This window comes from Tetrahymena thermophila, assembly GCF_000189635.1.
Source record: "Tetrahymena thermophila SB210 genomic scaffold scf_8254584, whole genome shotgun sequence".
NCBI lineage: Eukaryota > Ciliophora > Oligohymenophorea > Hymenostomatida > Tetrahymenidae > Tetrahymena > Tetrahymena thermophila.
The window spans coordinates 72,045-91,096 of NW_002476355.1; the positions used below are offsets into that span (position 1 = coordinate 72,045).

The following is a 19,052-nucleotide window of genomic DNA, read 5'->3' on the forward strand; positions in this document are numbered from 1 at the left end:
TAATTAAAATTTATAAATTAAAAAATTTATTTTTTTTGTTCATTCGATTATCAATAAATACAAACTTTTATAATTGTGCCATTTTAAATTAAAAACTTTATTTTTTTAATAAAAAGCAATATTTTGCTCTTGTTTGTACAACACTGGTACAAAAAGTTATTAAATTTAAAGCCCTGTAGGAGGTTTAAACACTAATCAATAATATGCTTTGAAGATATAAGAAGTAGTTTAGAATAGCTAAATATAATTGCAATCTATTAGTAACAATGGATAAGAGCTTATATTTTTTAATATACGCACAGCTACTACAAACACACTTATAAAACAATAAACTTTATCACTATTTTTTATTACAAGATTTAATACTATAAATATAAAACACGCAACTACTACTGCAACATTTTATGATGTGATTCAGATAAATTTTTCTGTTACAAAGGATGTGGTTCAAAACACAAATGAAGAGGTACAGCTTGCCCTATATATAGAAGGTAATTATTATCTATAAGATTTAGGTATTACACAAGTATACCAAAGTGATAATTTAGGTCCTTTTACAAGTGGTTAATAATTCAATTGCATATTAACACCAAATCTTTAAATTGGAGTCTATCCCAACTGCATCCTTTAATTTGGATAATACTCAAATAAATACGATTAAATTAGAATTATTGTTTCAAATATAGGAAATGTGCTAAGTGGTACTACCTACACTTTAAACATAGGAATGGTTTTAAATCCATTAACTATTTAAAACACTATTGATTATACCTTTTTAATAATTAAGAAAAGAATAAGCTCCTTTACTACAGAATAAATATCACAATTTATCTATAAGAAGAGATTATTAAATCATGATTACGTGAAAGATCCTTCACTTGCTGTAGCATTACAAAATACAGACTTTATCTTATACAACAATATAAATAACCAAATTTAAACAAATTAGCTTGGAATGGCTATATCTATTTTTAACACAAACTTAGTCACCACAAACTAAATTTTATTAAAATATGATAATACTTTAAACGGTATTCTAAATCTGCAGTAGGTTCTCTCGAATTTAATAATTGCTAATTGCTAAGTTGTTTATTTTCCTATAATCAACCTAGTAATGCTGACTCCTTTATAACCAATAGCAAAGCCAGCTTCATTTAATTTAGGCAGCTCGTACTTGAGCCAGAACTATCAGAGTTAGTGGGGATTTTCTTTAGTTTGGATAACTGATTTTTCAATAGCATAAACTCTTTACTACAACAATAATCTTTAAAGAAATACTCTTAGTACTATTACAGATTTATCATTAAAAAATCTAAATAGGATTTCAGGAGTTTAAAATGTGGGAAGCTAAAATCTTTATGAAATCAACTTTTTAACTCCTTTCATACCAAAATAAGGCATAATAAATATAAATTTACCTCCTTAATTCCATTTTTACAAAAGCTAACTTAATAGCATAAAATTAGTTTAAAATTTTAATTTGAATCCTATATATTCAACAATAAGAACAGTTTATATGGATTCTACAAATGTCATCCAAATTTATTCCTTTGGAGATATTCCTACAAATACAAAAGTTACAATTAGACTACTTTTAGATAATATGAATTCAGGTCAAGCAATAAATCTTTTATCAATTTAGATACTGGGTAATCTTAAAATTGCATCTAGTTTAATTGTATAAAGTAGTGTAGTAGTTGGTGTCGCTATTTTTAGTCCTCCAACAATATCATCAAGCTTACTGCTTCTTTAAATAACCCCAACTCATTTAGTCACTTACTTCACCTAGGAATTCAATGCTTTACACTTACAAATATCTACAAGTTTAACAACCCTTATAAATGGAAATAACTTTATTGAATTAGTATTTGATCAAGCAAATGCATAATGGCAGTTTGCTTAGGGTTCAAACATAATTAATTACATGAAGTAAATTAGCATTTAATTTAGTAAAAATAGTTTATTTATCTTTTAAAAAGGTATTATCAATCATGGCCAATTTAAGTCATTCAGGGTAGCAATAACATAGCAGTGAATATACTATAACTCCAGACCTTTCCTACTTATGATATATCATAAAACACTATTTTTAAAATTTTATTCACTTCTGTCCGTGCATCACCAGATTACTAAGAAGGTAAATTTTTTTAAACTGATTAATTTTTATAATTAATCTAATGAAATAAAGGTATTTAGTATCCAATAAGAGGCGTACTCCGTAATATAGTTTTAAATATCAGAAACTCAGGTACAAATGTACTTGTAGAAAGTAGTTATATTGAATATGAACCTTAAGTTAAAAAAGACAATAGTTTCAAGTTAAGCGTAATAAATTGTTACTCTTCGTAAAATTCAAGAGGTATGAAATTCTAATTTACTCTGAATTATAAGGTATCAGCAGGAGATGAAATAAGAATATTGTTTGAAATGAACGATGAAATAAATCAAATTTTTATACCTTACCTTGGTTTTAATTAAGCAATACAGTTAATTTAATGTCAAGAAACTTCTTCACCTCTAGTAATTTCCCCTACGTCAGCCTTGCAGTGCTATCTATATTCAAACTAAATAAGAATACCTTTCCTTTAAAATGTCACTCCACCTTCTGTAATATCTTTTTGGATAAGCAATATTATAAATCCAACTATGTAAACCACTATTGGAATCTACTTGTAGATTATGACTTATTGCAGAGGAAATCAAGGTAACTTAGAATAAAACGATCACAGATGTATATTATATCACTCAAAAAATTACTATACAACTTAGCCTTTGCCACCAAATGGTAATTATTTACTCTATTTATTTTTAATAATATTATTTTATCTTATTATAAAATAAATCAATCCATTGATTTAAAAATAGATCTATTTTATTTTTGAATTACTAAATAAAGATCATAATTATTTTACAATTAAAATTTTGCTTTTTGCACTTATTCATTAATTTTAACTCAATTTTATATAAATATTTTCTTATGTATTTAATTTTACTGATTAAACAAGCATTAAAAATATTAATACTTAATTAAACTCTATTTAATTTCTAAAACCCCTACTTCTGCTAATTTATTATACATATAGTTTGGAAATTACAATAAATTTACATATTTTTATATTTAAAAAATTGGTTTGAGTTTTGATTTAAAAATTTTTAAATTAAAAAATAGTTTTAAAGTTAATAATAAAAAAAACCTTTAATTTTTAAAAATAACTAACTAGAATCAATTTAATTTTCTAAATAATTTATAATTAGGGATCTAATATAGCCTTTAGGCATCACCTATGGTTCCTAGCACTAATGTTGTCTTTTTAATGGCTAGCCACACATACTAGATAGTTTTCAATAATGCTGTACCAGCTAACAAAGATATTTTGATTACTTACCCTGATAATCATATACATACATAATCTTGCAACTCAGCTTAGGGATAGTGTTAAATATTAAATAATAGATCTCTTATATTTAATCCTTCGACTGCAATTAATGCAGGATAAACTTATAGCTTTACTTTGAATAATGTGTAAAATGGTATAAGTTTATCAAGCTTATCCCAAGATAATTATATTTACATTGAGATTTATGATGGTCAAACATCATTAATTTCACAAGCATATAAAGTCATATTTAATCCTTATATTCCCTACACTTAAGGAATATCTGCATCCATATCTAATACACAAACTTAAAATATTTACTTAAAAGGAAATTTCTAAAATTTAGCATAACTCTTAGTTTCTAACATCTGGCATGATTCATATATTAATAACTTTGTGATATGGAAACCAGCAGTCATTTAGGGTTTTATTGATTAAAGCTATTGCAATGCTACTTTACTCATACCTAATCCAAATCCATTTCCACTTATTCTATAATGCTCGATATCTGCATCTGGAGATGCAATTTATATTTCTTCAAACGGAGCTGCATATTAAGCTACATTTTCTAGTCTAGTTTTATCAGTTTATTTTAAGGTTATTATAGATTCAAATTTCCCTCCTTAAGGCGTTCCTGCTGGATTTACTGATAATCTTATTGTTTATGGATGTGTTCAGTCATGTAATACTATTAATCCAAGTAGATTTTATCAAACTATGGCAACAACATAATTGTATGTGTCTAATGATAGAGTCCCTTACTATGCTGGAATATCATGGAACTAATATGCTTTCCATTAAGCTAAGTCAATATTCGAAGGTGAAGCTAGATTCTATGGTGTCATTTAGCAAAGCTCACCAAACTAAAATGTTAATAGAATAATTTTATAGATCGAAGATAGCTTTTTGTATCCTCCTATCATGTTTATATAAGGCTGTTAAATATACAATAACCAAGTAACCATGTAGCTTGATAAGTGCTAGTTAAAATAAGTTCAAGGCTAATCTTAAATTGAAATAGTTCTTTCCTCAGGATATTTTTTATCTCTCTAACCTAACTTCTTTTACATTTAAACTTAAGCTTAGCAATTCTAAGCACCAGAGTATCCAGGTTAACATTATTAAATTAAAGTCGATTTATACCAAGCTAACACTAGCAATCCTATTGAAGAAGTGTAAGTTTTCTTTTCAAGAGTTATTGGAGTCTAATTTAACAGGAATAATATGCAATTCTTGAATGGTCTAGATGCTAAAACGTAGTTTTTTTATTCTTTTTAAAGTATTAATTAATTTTTTTATATAATTAAAGTCCCAACTTAAATGAGCTTATTTTTGTTACTTCAAATGTCCCAATACCCTAAGGCTATCTTAGTTAAGATTCTGACGTATATTCAGAGATTCATGTTCTTTTTGAATGGATACCTTCTGGTGTTTAAAAAGGTTCAGGTTATGCAGCAGTAATTTATATATATAATCATTTAAAATACTTATTTTATTTCTAAATTAATCTATTAAATTAAAAAATATAAAGGATATTGGAACTGGGCTTTAAGATGGATAATAATTAGATTGTATAAGTAAATCAGGGCTTAATTTTGCTTAAGGAAAAGGCATTAAATGTTATCTTAAGATTGCTTAGACAAGTGATTCAACAAGCAGAATAAGAATTTTAAATTATGAAGAAATTAGCCCTAACACACAAATAGATCTAATTTTTATAGGTATTTAATCTCTCGATATAAATGTTTACGGTCTTATAAAAGTAGCAGTTGAGTTAGTATTTAATTATTTAGATCCAGTAGTTTCGATTCTCAACAGTGGTCTAAAATCAAATACTTATGATCAAGCTATAAACAGGTCCTATTTGTATATGCCATCTCCTTTAATACCAGATTTAACCTCATCTCTTTAAGTTAATACAAATGCAAATCCTACTATAGTTACGCAAACTGGTTCAACAACGACTTTAGGTTATAGCTCATTCTCATTTACATTCACCTTAGGATCTTAAAATTTAAAAACAACTGACTACATTGCATTTATTTTCCCTTCAGGTAAAGCTAAAGCTTTTAAAGATTATCAAATTTATCATTTTATTCCATAAAAAAATGTTTATTATTTAAAGTTAAACTCTTAATAATTTGAATCTTAAGTATAAATAAATAACGAAAATTCAACACTTTTAACAATAATATTTTCTGAATCAGATGATAGATATAATTACATTCAAATAAAATCAATTAAAGCTTCAAATAATTAAATTAAAATTTTTAAAAAAAAGGTTTTATTCCTTAGCACATTATTGATTTCTCTGGCGTGACTAGTCCATAGGGATCAAGTGTTTATGTCTTTAGTCTGGGTAGTATAATATTTGTATAACCTCTAACATAACAGAATATGAATTCCGTTATTACTATAACAATAAATAACCTAATAAATCCATTTTTTACCATTCCATTAGGAGTTTTGCAAATTAATGCATTTACTTATATTAACAGAAAATAGGACACATCTTACATTTTTAATTTATAGAATTATCACAACGACTACAATGCTTTAATTTCGAACACTAATTTACAATACAACTCTACTATTGCAAAAACTAAAAATGTTCAATACACAATTTCATTCTAATTAAATCAGTATCTTCCTAACTAAGGAATTATTTAGGTTATTTTCCCTACTATAACTTTTAAAAGTTTATATTAACTAGATGGGTTTTCTTGTTATTTGGATGGATACTAAGATTAATCTACTTGTTAAGTAGGAGGATACAACAAAGCTAACATCTACCTCTAGGATTTGCTTTTAGTACCAACTAGTATATACACTGTAGTCTTAAATAATATACAAAATCCAAGTATTGACATATCTCAAGTAAGCCAAGCTCAATACTTTTCATTAGCAGTTTATTACAATTCCCAATATTTAAATATCAACTAGCCTTATTCTATGGTTAGTATTGGATACCCACTTATCACATAAATTTATATTAGGCCAATTAATTTTGTAGTTTAAGTCGATTATCCCATCTACCAAATAGAATCTTTACATCAATTTCAAATTCTTTGCAATTTTGATTTATCAGAAAACTCTAGGATAGTAATCATTTTAGGATAAAGTTATAACTACTATTCTTAATAAAGCGATAGTTAAACTGAAATATAATGCTCATCTCCATATATACTATCAGACACTTGCTTAGTCTAATATTCTTTATTTGAAGGAAGCTATACACTTGAAGTTTAAACAGCATTTGTACCCTCCCTTTAAACTTTCTAAATATCTGCTATCTTAATGAACCCATCTTACTACCCAAGTCCTGTTTTTTATTCAGTAAAAATTTATGAGCAAGGTTAAATTTACTAATATTATGCATCAAGTACAATTAATTCCAATCAAAGACTTTAGCAGACCATTTAGTTCTATCCAATATAAAGTAGTAGTAGTTCTACAGATGCTTTAATTTTTAGTAGTTCATTTATTCTCACTTAGAATATACCAAGTTAATCTAATTAACAAGCATATTATATTTTTAAGTTATGCTAAAATAATAATAATTTAAAAAAGGTATTTGGATTATCTTAAAACCAAGTAATAATGACCTTAAAATTTCCAGATAACTTTGGAAATATGAATTCATACTAATCTAGTATTGAGTATTTTATAGATTACTATCAGCCTGATTAAAAGATATACTCAGTGCTTATGATTGAACAGTTGATTTCTGCTATGAAACTAACAAGAGTTTCTTCAATTAATAACTTATAGAGCTAATTTTACTCATAAAATACTATTCAGTTTGTCTTAAACATTTCTTAACTAAACGATCTAAATATACTGAATTCATGGAACTATTTAATTATCAAAAATGTTATAAATCCTTAAAAATATTTGCCTTAAAATTTTGAGCTGAAGGTCTTTGACTCACTTTCTAATTTCTAAATAATGTACTTAAACATTGCTTAGCAGCTTTAATACTAAATAACAAAGGAAACACCCTCTTTAATTATGATATCCAGCATATAACCGCAGTCGCTTCTTTTTAACTAAATTACAGATTACATATTTACTATAGAATACTCAGACAACTTATTGCAAATAATCAATACAAATTAAAGCTATTTACTCTATGTAACACTTCCTCTAGAATAAAAGATAAAATACCTATAAAATATTTAATGTTTTATTCAAGGACACTAAAATCAAATTAAAGCTAATTCAGACTAATGTTATATTTTCACTAGCATAGATTCATCAAATACTTCTGTAGTCTTAAAATTATCTTTCTAAATAATATCTTCTTCATCACTCCAATTAGTCGTCAGAAATCTAATAAATCCAACATCTTTTTTCCCTTCTATTTAAGTAAATGAGTTCTCCGTAAAAATTATGGATTATTCAAGCAGTCAAATAATATGCTCAGATGTCAATTATAGAATACTCAATCCTAAATATTACTCCCACACAATATATTTTTAAAATGCATATTCTCTAGCTATTTAAGTAGGAGGACCAGCAGTGTTATATAGAGGTTTAAAATATGAATACAAAATTATGTTAGAAGCTCCTGCATACAAATTAGCTATAAATCCCGTTGTATTGAACTATTTAACATTGACTCCTATTAAATCATCACAAATACAGATAACCCCTAGCTAGCTTTCATTTGAGAACTTCTAAAATTAATTAACTTAATCTTTCTTTTTATCTTTTGCATCTGATTATCCAATAACCTCTGACTCACAATATTTTATTTTAAGATTCCAATAAATTTAAGACCCTTAATTGGATAATTTTATTAATATACCTGATTTAAATATTTAATTATCAAGCGACCAAGCAATTAAACCAGTAATTACTATAAATCTAGATAATTTAGACATTAATACTTAAGGTTATCCTTTCTTTATAAGTATTTCAATATCCTCTTTGCCAGCTCAACCAACGTAAAAATTAAAATTTTATTGTTAAAAATCACGAATATAATTAAATATTAAATAACATTTATATTTTAAAATTAAACATTAATTTTATAAAACTTCTTTTGAAAGTAAATTAAAAGAAAGGACTAAAATTTGATAATATAATGAAAAATCTAATTATCAAAGCCAAAAAATAAAATAATTTGAAAAATTTTGATATAGATTAACTTTTTTAATAAATATTTAAACAAAAAAAATTGTATTAATTAAAAAACAAAAATTAATTTTATTTTTTATCAAAAAAATAATAATTAAAAAATTTTTAATTTTAAAAAACATTAATCTTAACTAAGTGTTTTAAAGTGATTTATTTTATATTCATTACTAAGTAGATTATTATATAAAAAGGTATTTAAGCTTAATAGTTGATCAAACAGATAAGTTTTATTCAGCAGATTATATGACTTATTTAGCCTTTTAGAACCCTAAAATATTTATAACAAATTCAACAGAATACCAATTTTAGTTAAGCTACTCTGGGAAAAAAATTCCTTAACCTATACCTTTAATGCTATAGATATTAACATAAAGCTAAAATATCCTAAATTTATATAAATTTTATCCTTCAAATAAATTTTATTTAGTGTTTTCTTATTCTCCTTATTACTCTAATAATATAGCAAGGATATAAATAATGACTTTTGTACCTGATTATAATTATTCTTAACTTCTTGGTAAACCTATGGCTTATCAAATTTTGCCATAATATAATCCATAAATAATGAAAGTTGTTTAAGATAGCATCAGCCAAACAACTGCTAGCTTTATTGTAAAAATTTATTTAAATTTATTTATACAATTCTTAAAAAAATAATTTGAAAATAATTAGTTATTTGTTGATCAACCTTGTAAAATTAGCTATATAGTCACACTCGGTTAAGAATAGATAGAACCAAATACCTAAAATTTTTTGAGTAATTACTATTCATTTGCTGTTAATATTGGAAGTGTATTCACTAATTAATTTAATCTTTAGTTGATAGAAAATATGCAGTAAATTTTACTTACAAAATTATAAGCCCAACAAAACTATATTGTTTATTTTATGGCTCAAAATGCAATGGGTTATTCTAGTGTTTATAAATAATAATTCAATACTAGCGATATTTCTTAACCATGCTCTTTATATTTAACTTTTATAGACATAGTTAACAGCTAAACACTAATTTTGGGTTTATCTTCAATACTGAGAATCAGTCCAAATAATATTATTAGTTTACCTTCCTTGAATGCTAGAAATAGCAATAATTCTTCTTATGGATACCTACACACTAAGTAGATGCTAATAATCCCTGATGTTTGGGGATCTTATGATCCGAAGATATTGCTTTATTCAAGCTAAAGTCAAATACTTAAATAGCTAGACAGATTTGTTCCATCTTTTGATAAAGCTAGTATTTTATCTATTCAAGAAATGCAGGTTTAAATACCAGAGTTTACATCTCCTCCAATAATAATAAGCTAAAATATATATGATGCTACTATTTCAATAAATACATAAGTCTAATCCATAGTGTTTGCCATCTTCATACCTGAAATTTAAATTAACATCTAGCCTTATTAAATTACAAATTGCTTGAATGCAAACAATTAATAAGTAGAATAAGTTAATTGTATTAAAGTAAGATCAGAAACATCTGGTTTCTCATCTGTCTTTGTTGATTTCCTATAAGAATAAACTACTTATTATGGATACTTTACTGCCGCTGCACTTACTCCTTATGATAGCCCTCTGCATATATCAAAATAAGTTAAAATGATATCTTTTACAACAAATGCAAACTCAAGTAAAATTTTATTTAATTTAAAAAAAAATTTTTTAATTATGAAATAATTCTCCTTTTAATAATTTAAAAAGATTTAGATCAATGTGGTTTTTATAATTAAATGAAACAATATAATGATAAATTAGCTTAAACACTTTAAAAGTACACAGATGATGATTATGTTTATTGTTGATAAGTCAATAAACAATAAAATAAAGTTTATTATAAACTATTACAATTAATAAAATGATTAAAAATAAGTATTTTTTTCAATATATAAGTATTATTTATTTGGATAGACTGAATGAATATGATATTTTTTCTATTATGTTGAATTTTAATAATATTTAGATTTTAAAATTTTCTGTTTTTGCAAGTCAAATTTATATGAAATTTAAAATTAATTTTGATTAAATAAAGAATAAAATGGTGAGCAAAATTAAGTTTACAAACAGTTCAAAAATAAATGAATAATATTTAATTTTCATCAAAGTTGATAATAAATAATTCCCTTTATTAATCCCTAAATTTTTTTTATTAATTGAATAATTACAGAATATTTTCAATTCAATATCTCTATTTTTTTTACCTTATTCATTCTAATTTAAGTAGATTATTTTTAAAATTAGTTATTCATTAAATTGAAAATCTGAAAAAAAATATTATTCTAAAATATTAATTTTGATAAAATTCAATATAAAAATCAAATTTTTTCAAATAAAGAAAATTATTTTTTGCAAAAAAAATTTGATTTTATCAACAAAAATCAAAAATTATTTATCTTAGCTTTCTAAAATATTTTTAATTACATTACATCTATTTAATAAAATTTTAATAAATAATTTTATATTTTGATAGTAATATTTACACTAATTTAATGAGTGGCCAAAATATATCAACATCCAATACAAATTGCAAATGATTTATTGATTTTTTTTACTATTAGTGTTTTAAAAAATTGTATTGACGGTATATATATTCATATAATCTATTGTTTATCAAAATAAATTTATTTTATTTATTTATATTAACTTTACAATAATTTTCAAAGTAAATTTTAATAGTTTATTTAGAAAACAAACGAATAATTTTTGCTTAATAACAAAATTAAAAAATATCTACAAAAGTAAAATTTCTTAATTAATAATTAATGCATCCAATTCAGTTAAATTTTGTATCATTTTAACAATTCAATTGTTTTATTATTGGATTGAATATATTATCATCTACTTTATTATTAGTATTTAGGAAAATAATGAGAAAATTATTTTATATAAATTGTTTGGTTGATTCTGATTAAAATAATATTTTTATTTTAATTCAATTAAAATTAAATTTCATCTAAGAATTCTACTAAGATTAAACAAAAATAAATAAATAGCAATTAATTTTTTAGAGTTTGATATTATTTTAATTTAGTTGGCTCTAAATAATTAAAAACAAAAAGTAGAACAAAATTTAATTATTAAATAATTAGCCACAATTTATTGGCATATATATAAAAGTATCAGATTCAAACTTTAAAATCTTTTTTTTAGTATAAAATATTTATTGATGAGACATTAAGTAATTAGTTTTTATTAATATATTTATTAGTCAATTTAACTTAATTTTGCTGGTTATGCTTCATTCATTATTATTTAAATTTAGGATATTATTACAAGGATTAAGTAGGACTCAATAGCTTAAAGTAAATTTTGTAGATACGATTCAAAATTATTCAGTGATGACACTCCAAGCGCAATACCAGTTGACTAAGATTAAGATTTTGGGTAATAATCTAACAAATTGAGTAGATTAGAGTAACTCATATTTAAAGAGCATTATTAAAAGACAATAGATAAAGGATAAATTGATTTCAATTCTAAAGAGGACAGAGATGTAAATTAGCTTTAATTAATATATTGTGTTAAAATTTTATTTTAAATTAAGGTATTAGTGACTGCTATTTAAAAGAAAGTAAAGAGCTCTGCAGAAAAAGCATTTATCATCTCTGCAATTAGATAAATTGGTGTTTTTGTAAATCATCCTATGATTTTCGAAGAAGAATCGTTAGTGACTTAGCTATTTAGAGAAATAAAAATATAGCGTTTTGAAATGAGAGATACAATATTCAACCAAGGTAAAAAGATTAATGAAAATGAATTTATTAAATTTAAATAAAATAATAATTATAAATTTTTTTTCATATTTAAAGGCGATATTGGAGATACCTATTACATGATAATAAAAGGTATGAACAACTTATTTTTACTTTAATTAGAAGTAAGTAAATTACGTTATTTTAAATTTATTTAGGGTAAGTCCATTGTCTACTTCCTACTTCCAAGTTATAACAAAAAGTAGAAGAAATTTTAGTAAAAAAACTTAAAAAGAGGAAGAAAAGGGTTATTGCAAAATAAAATTAATCTCCTTAAATGGTGGATAAAATGTTGGACTTAACAGATGAAGAGTTTTTACAACAAAAATTTCCATCTTTTAAATTGGTCAAGACTTTTAAAGAATGGGAAGGTTTTGGAGATATAGCACTTATTACTCAGTAATATAGGTAAGACTGTGTTCCTATTAATTCATTTCTAAAGATCAAAATATAGATTTTAACAAATAATAATATGATTTTTAAAATCACGATAAATTTTCAACATAAAAATTATCATTTAATTGAATGTTTTTTGACCTAATTTCAATATATCTATCAAAATAAAATTATTTTTTTATTAGAAAATGAATAGTTATAACTAAAAATACCTAGAGAATTTACTTAAAATAAATAAAGAAAAATCCAGTTTAAAAAAATTAAAAAACACTTTTTAATTATTAGAAAAAAAATTATTGTTTGTAAAAATTAAAAATAAAAAGAAATATTGGCTTTAAATATGATATTTATTTTAATTTTTCTTTAAGTTTATATATACTAACTAACATACTTATCATAAAAAAAGGACAGCAACTATGGTTTGTAAAGAAGATTGCTATTGTATAACATTAACAAGATCAGGTTTTGAAAAGGTTATAGGTGAACTGCAAAGAAAATAAAAGCTCATCTAGGTTAAATTTTTAAAGTAGTTCCCATTTTTTAGTGGGATTCCTAAATCAAAATTAATGAGTATACTTATGGATTTTGAAGTAATGAAATACTCTAAAAATAAGATTTTATTTGAAGAAGGACAACCAATTTAGCATGTCTTCTTTATATTGGAAGGAGAAGTATATTCATATTTTTATTTATAAAATTTAATCTTTTAAAATGTAAAATTAACATTTAATTTTGAAAATATTTTAAAAATAATACTAACTGAATGCAAATATTTTTATGTTCTTAAAATTAAAATTAATTTTTAAATTTAAAAGAGTTTGTTGAAAATTAATTTTATAAAATAGGTTGAAATTTATAAAAAATTTAATTATCAGAATAATTAAAGAAATTTTCTCATAAATGAAGAGTTGAAATAATAAGCTTTGATTTAAGCTCCTTCAATTCTGAACTCTAAAAATAATACTTAAAGTATTAGATAAGTTGGTTTAAGAATTTTAGGACCTAATTCTTATTGTGGCATTGATGAAATTTTTAATGGTAAGAATGAAAGGGAAAACTCAGCGAAATGTATTTCCCCTAGTTCAACTATCTATATTTTGAGCAAGGATGTATGTTTTATAAAAAACTCATTTGGAATTTTTATTTAACTTTATTTTTATGAAGAAATTTTTAGATAGTCTTAAGGTCAATAAATAATTAGAAAAAAATAATTAAGATTGTATTGAAAAAGATGATTTACATCGTCAGAGAGCTTAAGATGCAACTGTTGTAATATAGGAAAGCTTGTAAAAGATACAAAGCAACATAAGTATTGCAAGCAAATAAACATTAGATGATACAGTTGAGAAAAGAATTCAACCTTTAATGAACCCTAGGGATATTATCAAGGAAAGATTGGTTTTAGTTAAAGAAATAAGCCCAGATAAAAGCTAAAAGAATAGTATAAATAAAAATAATATATTTTAATATATCAAAAAAATTTATTTAATTTATACTTAATGAATAGTTAGCCAAACGATGTCAAACTCATCAAGAAATATCAGTGATCTAAGCTTTTCATCTAATAAAATGCTTAGTAGCAAACTTAATTAGTAAACAAGTAGATAAGCATCTACTTTTATAGAAGAGAATACATTATCTTCACCTATTTAGAATATCTAATTATTAAAAAAATCCCTATAAAAGGCTACCTCAATTTTATATTAACCATCTCAACAGGATTAGTCAGATTAGGAAAAGTCCAATGAAACAGAAGAATTTTCTATATTTTCAAATAAATAAATATGTCCCCTTTCTCCAATTCATTAAAAAAGTTAAATTCAAAAACAGATATGTTCCACCTCATAAAAGTTAATATTAGATTAAGAATCTCTTTAATCTCCTCTTCATACAAACCATAAAAAAAGCTTATCTTCAAGGTTAGGATATTTTTGCAACACATAATACTAATTTTCTACATAGCAACCACAGCATTTGCAATAAAAATCTTAGTTTTCTAACAGTATTTAATTAAACTCAAAGGAATTTTTAAATGAAAGCACCTCCTTTTAAAAGTAGAATGTATAAAAATTATCAGAATTAATGAAGCAAAAGATGGAGTGTATGGAAAAGATTAATTTTTAGCATATGTATAGATCTTTGTCTTACATAAAGAACAATAGTATTCTTAAAACAATAATAAATTAGCAAGAACATAAAATAAAGCCATCTAATCACTTAGGTGAATATCTTAATCAGCTTCATTAACAAAAACTTAATTCTACAAATAATTCATAAAGTCTTCTTGCCAATAACAAAGAAAAAATATCTACAGAGAATCCACTTTTTTCTATCCCTAATGCATCAAGCTTAAGAGAAAAGATCATTTTAAAACCACAAAAATCTTAAAAATAAAACCAAATGCTATTCTAAAATGTCCCTCAATAAACTCTTGAAATGTATAGCTAATAGGAACTTGTAAGACTTTAGCACTTAAATGAAATGTAAAAAAATAAAAGTAGTAAAAACTTCTTTAAATAAAAGAACATTCACTTCAAAAATAATTCAATATCTTACAATACAAGCACTACAGCTGAGTATATTTAACAACAAATGTTCTAATAAAGGTCACGAAACATATCACCAAATAACTTCTTCTAAGAGCTTTTCAATAAAAAAAGACAAGAAAACATTGTATAAGCGTAGTAAAAACTGAATAAATTTGGTAATATTTAAATTTACTATTAACATTTCTCTTTAAAAATATTCTTTAATTAAAATATTTATAAATTTATTTTTAAAATATTTAAATTATTTAAAAAATTAATCAAATTGTTACATCCGTTAATTAATACTAATTCGATGTGGATATTTAAAATTTTATAATATTTTTTTTTCAAATTGATCCTATTTTTATAATCATTATAAATGTGAATAATCTATTTTTAGATTTATATAAAATAAAAGAAAGTTTTTTAATAAAATATTTTTAATTCTTTCAATTAAATAAATTATAAAAAAACTATTTAGAATAAGAAAAAATGTAAGCAAGATAGAACATACCAATTAATTGGTAGCAAAATGTTATTTTTAAAGATGAGCTGTTTTTAGAAAATTTAAATAAATAAGAATTAAATGAATCTCCTATAAAAAAGTATTTAGAAAATAAGCAGTCAGAACTATTATTCATGAAAACTTCTGATAGCTCTAACTTTGACATGAGTAAATCTAATGAAAATATTAGCAAAAACATGGATTTCGATAGTATACTAGAATAATCTTTACCTTTAAGCTCTCCTACTTAGAAATCAAGGTTCATTTAGTTTAAAAAATTATCAAAAATATCTAACTTATAAGATAAAGAAACATAATAAAATAGAAGGAGCATCCTGGACTTTATTCAGTAAATAAATAGCGAAAAAACATCTTGAATTTGTTAATTTATGTTTATATTTGAATGTTACAAAAATTCTTTAAAATGTTAATAAAGTTATAATAATTTTAAAATGAATGATAAAATTATATATTAAATAAATAACTTTTAACACACAAAATTGTAATTTATTATTTGTTGCTCATGCAAGCAATCTTTAGGATCATCATTAATTTCTAAAAATCGAAAGAAATCAAAATATTAAAAGATAGATAGAATGAATTATAATTTGCAGTTTTTTTTTGATAAAATTAACTATTTTTTTTGATAAGTAAAGAGCCCTAATAAATAATTATTAATATTAAATTACAAATTTTACTCTCAATACGATTAAAATTTTTAAGCCAATCAGTTAAATAAAATGTCTTATTTAGAATTTAATGGTGCTTGGTCTCTTGGAACATCTTAGAGATGTAAATAATTTAAGAATGATTGATTAACAATCAAAAATATCCATTATTAATATAATTATAAATAATAAATCAAATATGGTTAAAATCTTTTAAAATATAAAGCTAAACTATTTGCTACAGAGACAGGAAAATTTCCAGGACCAGGAAATTATCAAATGCCAAATTTTAAAAATAAGCCAAAATCTCCTGAAGTTTTGTAATAAAGCAGCAGCTAAAACAAAAAAAACAAACATTATTTATTAGCATTTTTTGTTTAATATATGTAACGATGCAATTTAAAATTAGGTTTTCAAAGAGTAGGCGCTCAATAAACTATAAGAATGGAATACCAGGTCCAACAGCATATTTTGAAAAAGGATTTAATTTTAATCATGTAATATAAAAAATTAACATGTATATTAATGTTTGACATAAATTTGTATAAAAAGCTTGATAAATAGATTCCTATTAAAATAGCTAAGCCACATCCAGTAACTTAGAAACCTGGTACTATAGGGCCAGGGAGTTATGATCCAAAATCAAATGTAGAAAGCTCTAAAACAAAGCAGCCAACTTTTTCATTTGGTTATAGAATAACTTAAGAAGTAGTTTCAGATACACCTGCTCCAAATGCATATTATCCAGAAAACGTTAACACAATGTTTAAAACTCAAAGCAATTTTGGAAGTACGATGAGATCTAGCTCTTAATTTACAAATAATAAAAACAGCATCAACAACAATAATAATAACAACAACAACAACAATAATAATAACAATAACAACAATAATAATAATAATGATTTTAATGATGGTTAATTTAATGATAAAAAGTCTTTAATGAGGAGAACATAATCTAGTTCTGTTATGTCAAGGTAAAAAAATACATCAAGCATAATATTAATAGTGAAATCATTATATTTCGATAGTATTAATATTCAAAATTTAAATACAGGACTGTTAGAAATGGATTTGGAGGAGCTGAAAGAATGAAAACTGTTGTTAAAGATGTTCCTGGTCCTGATGAATACAATGTTGAGTTTAGTAAAACAAATAATGGGCCAACGTAAGAAATAAAAATAAAAATAAAAATAAAATAACATAATTAATATCTAATTTAATAAAAGATTTGCTAAAAGTTAAAGACATTGGATTCAACCCTCAGATAGTCCCGGTCCAGGTGAGAAGAATATTATTTTTTAATATTTAATTTTATGTATATTAAATAATAATCTAAATAACTTTAGGCATTTTCCCTCCAGATAATAAAAAATAAATGATTAAATCAATTAGTTCGTCAAATGGATTTTCATTTGGCTAAAAATTACATGACTCACTTAAAACTTACGAAAATTATGTCCCAGGTCCTGGAAGTAAAAATTTATTAGCACATTTTTCTGATTAATTTAAGTTATTAATTGAAATAAAAAGCTTATGACAGAGATTAACCTAAATCTAAGTTAGGAGCAAGATTTGGAACTGAATAAAAACATAGCATGGTTGATAAAGAAAGTTTGAAAAAACCAGGTCCTAACTATTACTACCCAATTTTAAATAATACAAAATCAGAAATTTACATACCAACGTAAATAAATAATTAACTTAATTATAAAATATTTTCATTTATTAAAAAAAATAATTCTAATAATTTTATAAAAGAATTGGATTTAGCAATAGACCACCTCTGTCATAGACTGGAAATAACCCTGGTCCTGGTGAATGTAAATTTCTTTCTTGTGTAAAATAAATTGTGTTTAATAAGCATATTTTTTATAGATTTCGACAAAGAAGAAGATAAATAATTTGGAGATGGTCCTAAAGTAAATTTATATGATTTAAGTTAGGCTTGCAAAATGTAATAATTTTTTATAAAAATAGTGGAAAATGGGAGCTAGAATATAGAAGAAAAATAAAGTAGACATGCCAGGACCTGGAGCGTAAAATATAATTAACTATAATTGTTATCATTATAGATAAGTTTTAAAAACTTATTTAAACTATAAATTTAAAGAATTATTTTTGATAATATTTATCTATCATTCATTATTTTACTATATAATTTAAAATAATATCAAAATATACTAATAGCTATGATGTATAGACTGAGTCTATTATATACCAAAGACCTAAGTTTGCATATACTACAGGGCCTAGGAGCAATCCAGTGAGATCAGAGTTTACAAATAGTGGACCTGGAGCATATGATATCAGTGGGAGGTTAAGTAATAATAGGTTTGGTATTACAGCCAGTGAGAGATTTTACAATAAAAAGAATGCCTATGAACCTGGTCCTGGTCATTGTATTAAAAAATATATTTGAAACATATCTTTAATAAATATTTTAAAATAATTAGATAATATTGGAGGTACGATTGGCAAAATTCCTAACTATTTAATACTTTCTAAAAAGAAACACTCTCAGCTTCTCGATTTTGGTTCTTGAAACACATTAATTAATAATTAAATAATTAAATATAAATTAGATAATTTACAATTTTTAAATACAATTTTTAATTTTTGGTTCATGATAATGAAAATTTTCGATTTTACTTATTATTGTCTTTTGCATACTGTTTGTAGTAATA

At 23.8% G+C, this 19,052-nt stretch overlaps 2 protein-coding genes across 2 annotated transcripts in view; both read left to right on the forward strand. All coding sequences in view use genetic code 6, as the record gives it.

Moving 5' to 3' along the window:
- TTHERM_00628580 (cyclic nucleotide-binding domain protein) overlaps positions 1–16,074 on the forward strand; it is a gene marked incomplete at both ends in the record, with an annotated part of 31,898 nt that extends 15,824 nt beyond the window's left edge. Inside the window, 20 exons of the mRNA XM_001019544.2 lie at positions 117–1,929; positions 1,980–2,137; positions 2,189–2,325; positions 2,392–2,785; positions 3,256–4,633; positions 4,687–4,834; positions 4,909–5,431; positions 5,659–8,326; positions 8,711–9,131; positions 9,192–10,149; positions 11,075–11,097; positions 11,725–12,009; positions 12,061–12,250; positions 12,326–12,361; positions 12,427–12,676; positions 13,071–13,335; positions 13,510–13,773; positions 13,829–14,105; positions 14,172–15,368; positions 15,674–16,074. Coding sequence (XP_001019544.2) covers positions 117–1,929; positions 1,980–2,137; positions 2,189–2,325; positions 2,392–2,785; positions 3,256–4,633; positions 4,687–4,834; positions 4,909–5,431; positions 5,659–8,326; positions 8,711–9,131; positions 9,192–10,149; positions 11,075–11,097; positions 11,725–12,009; positions 12,061–12,250; positions 12,326–12,361; positions 12,427–12,676; positions 13,071–13,335; positions 13,510–13,773; positions 13,829–14,105; positions 14,172–15,368; positions 15,674–16,074 — 11,786 coding nt within the window. The remainder of the gene's footprint in view (positions 1–116; positions 1,930–1,979; positions 2,138–2,188; positions 2,326–2,391; positions 2,786–3,255; positions 4,634–4,686; positions 4,835–4,908; positions 5,432–5,658; positions 8,327–8,710; positions 9,132–9,191; positions 10,150–11,074; positions 11,098–11,724; positions 12,010–12,060; positions 12,251–12,325; positions 12,362–12,426; positions 12,677–13,070; positions 13,336–13,509; positions 13,774–13,828; positions 14,106–14,171; positions 15,369–15,673) is intronic.
- A 363-nt stretch (positions 16,075–16,437) lies between these two features.
- TTHERM_00628570 (cation channel family protein) lies at positions 16,438–18,910 on the forward strand (the record flags this gene model as incomplete). Its single annotated transcript, XM_001019543.3, has 13 exons — positions 16,438–16,489; positions 16,592–16,685; positions 16,775–16,862; positions 16,918–17,342; positions 17,423–17,533; positions 17,595–17,647; positions 17,715–17,840; positions 17,899–18,052; positions 18,127–18,188; positions 18,244–18,287; positions 18,346–18,404; positions 18,556–18,767; positions 18,822–18,910. 13 exons carry the CDS (start codon positions 16,438–16,440, stop codon positions 18,908–18,910), a joined length of 1,569 nt encoding a protein of 522 aa, XP_001019543.3.
- Between the last annotated feature and the right edge of the window lie 142 nt (positions 18,911–19,052).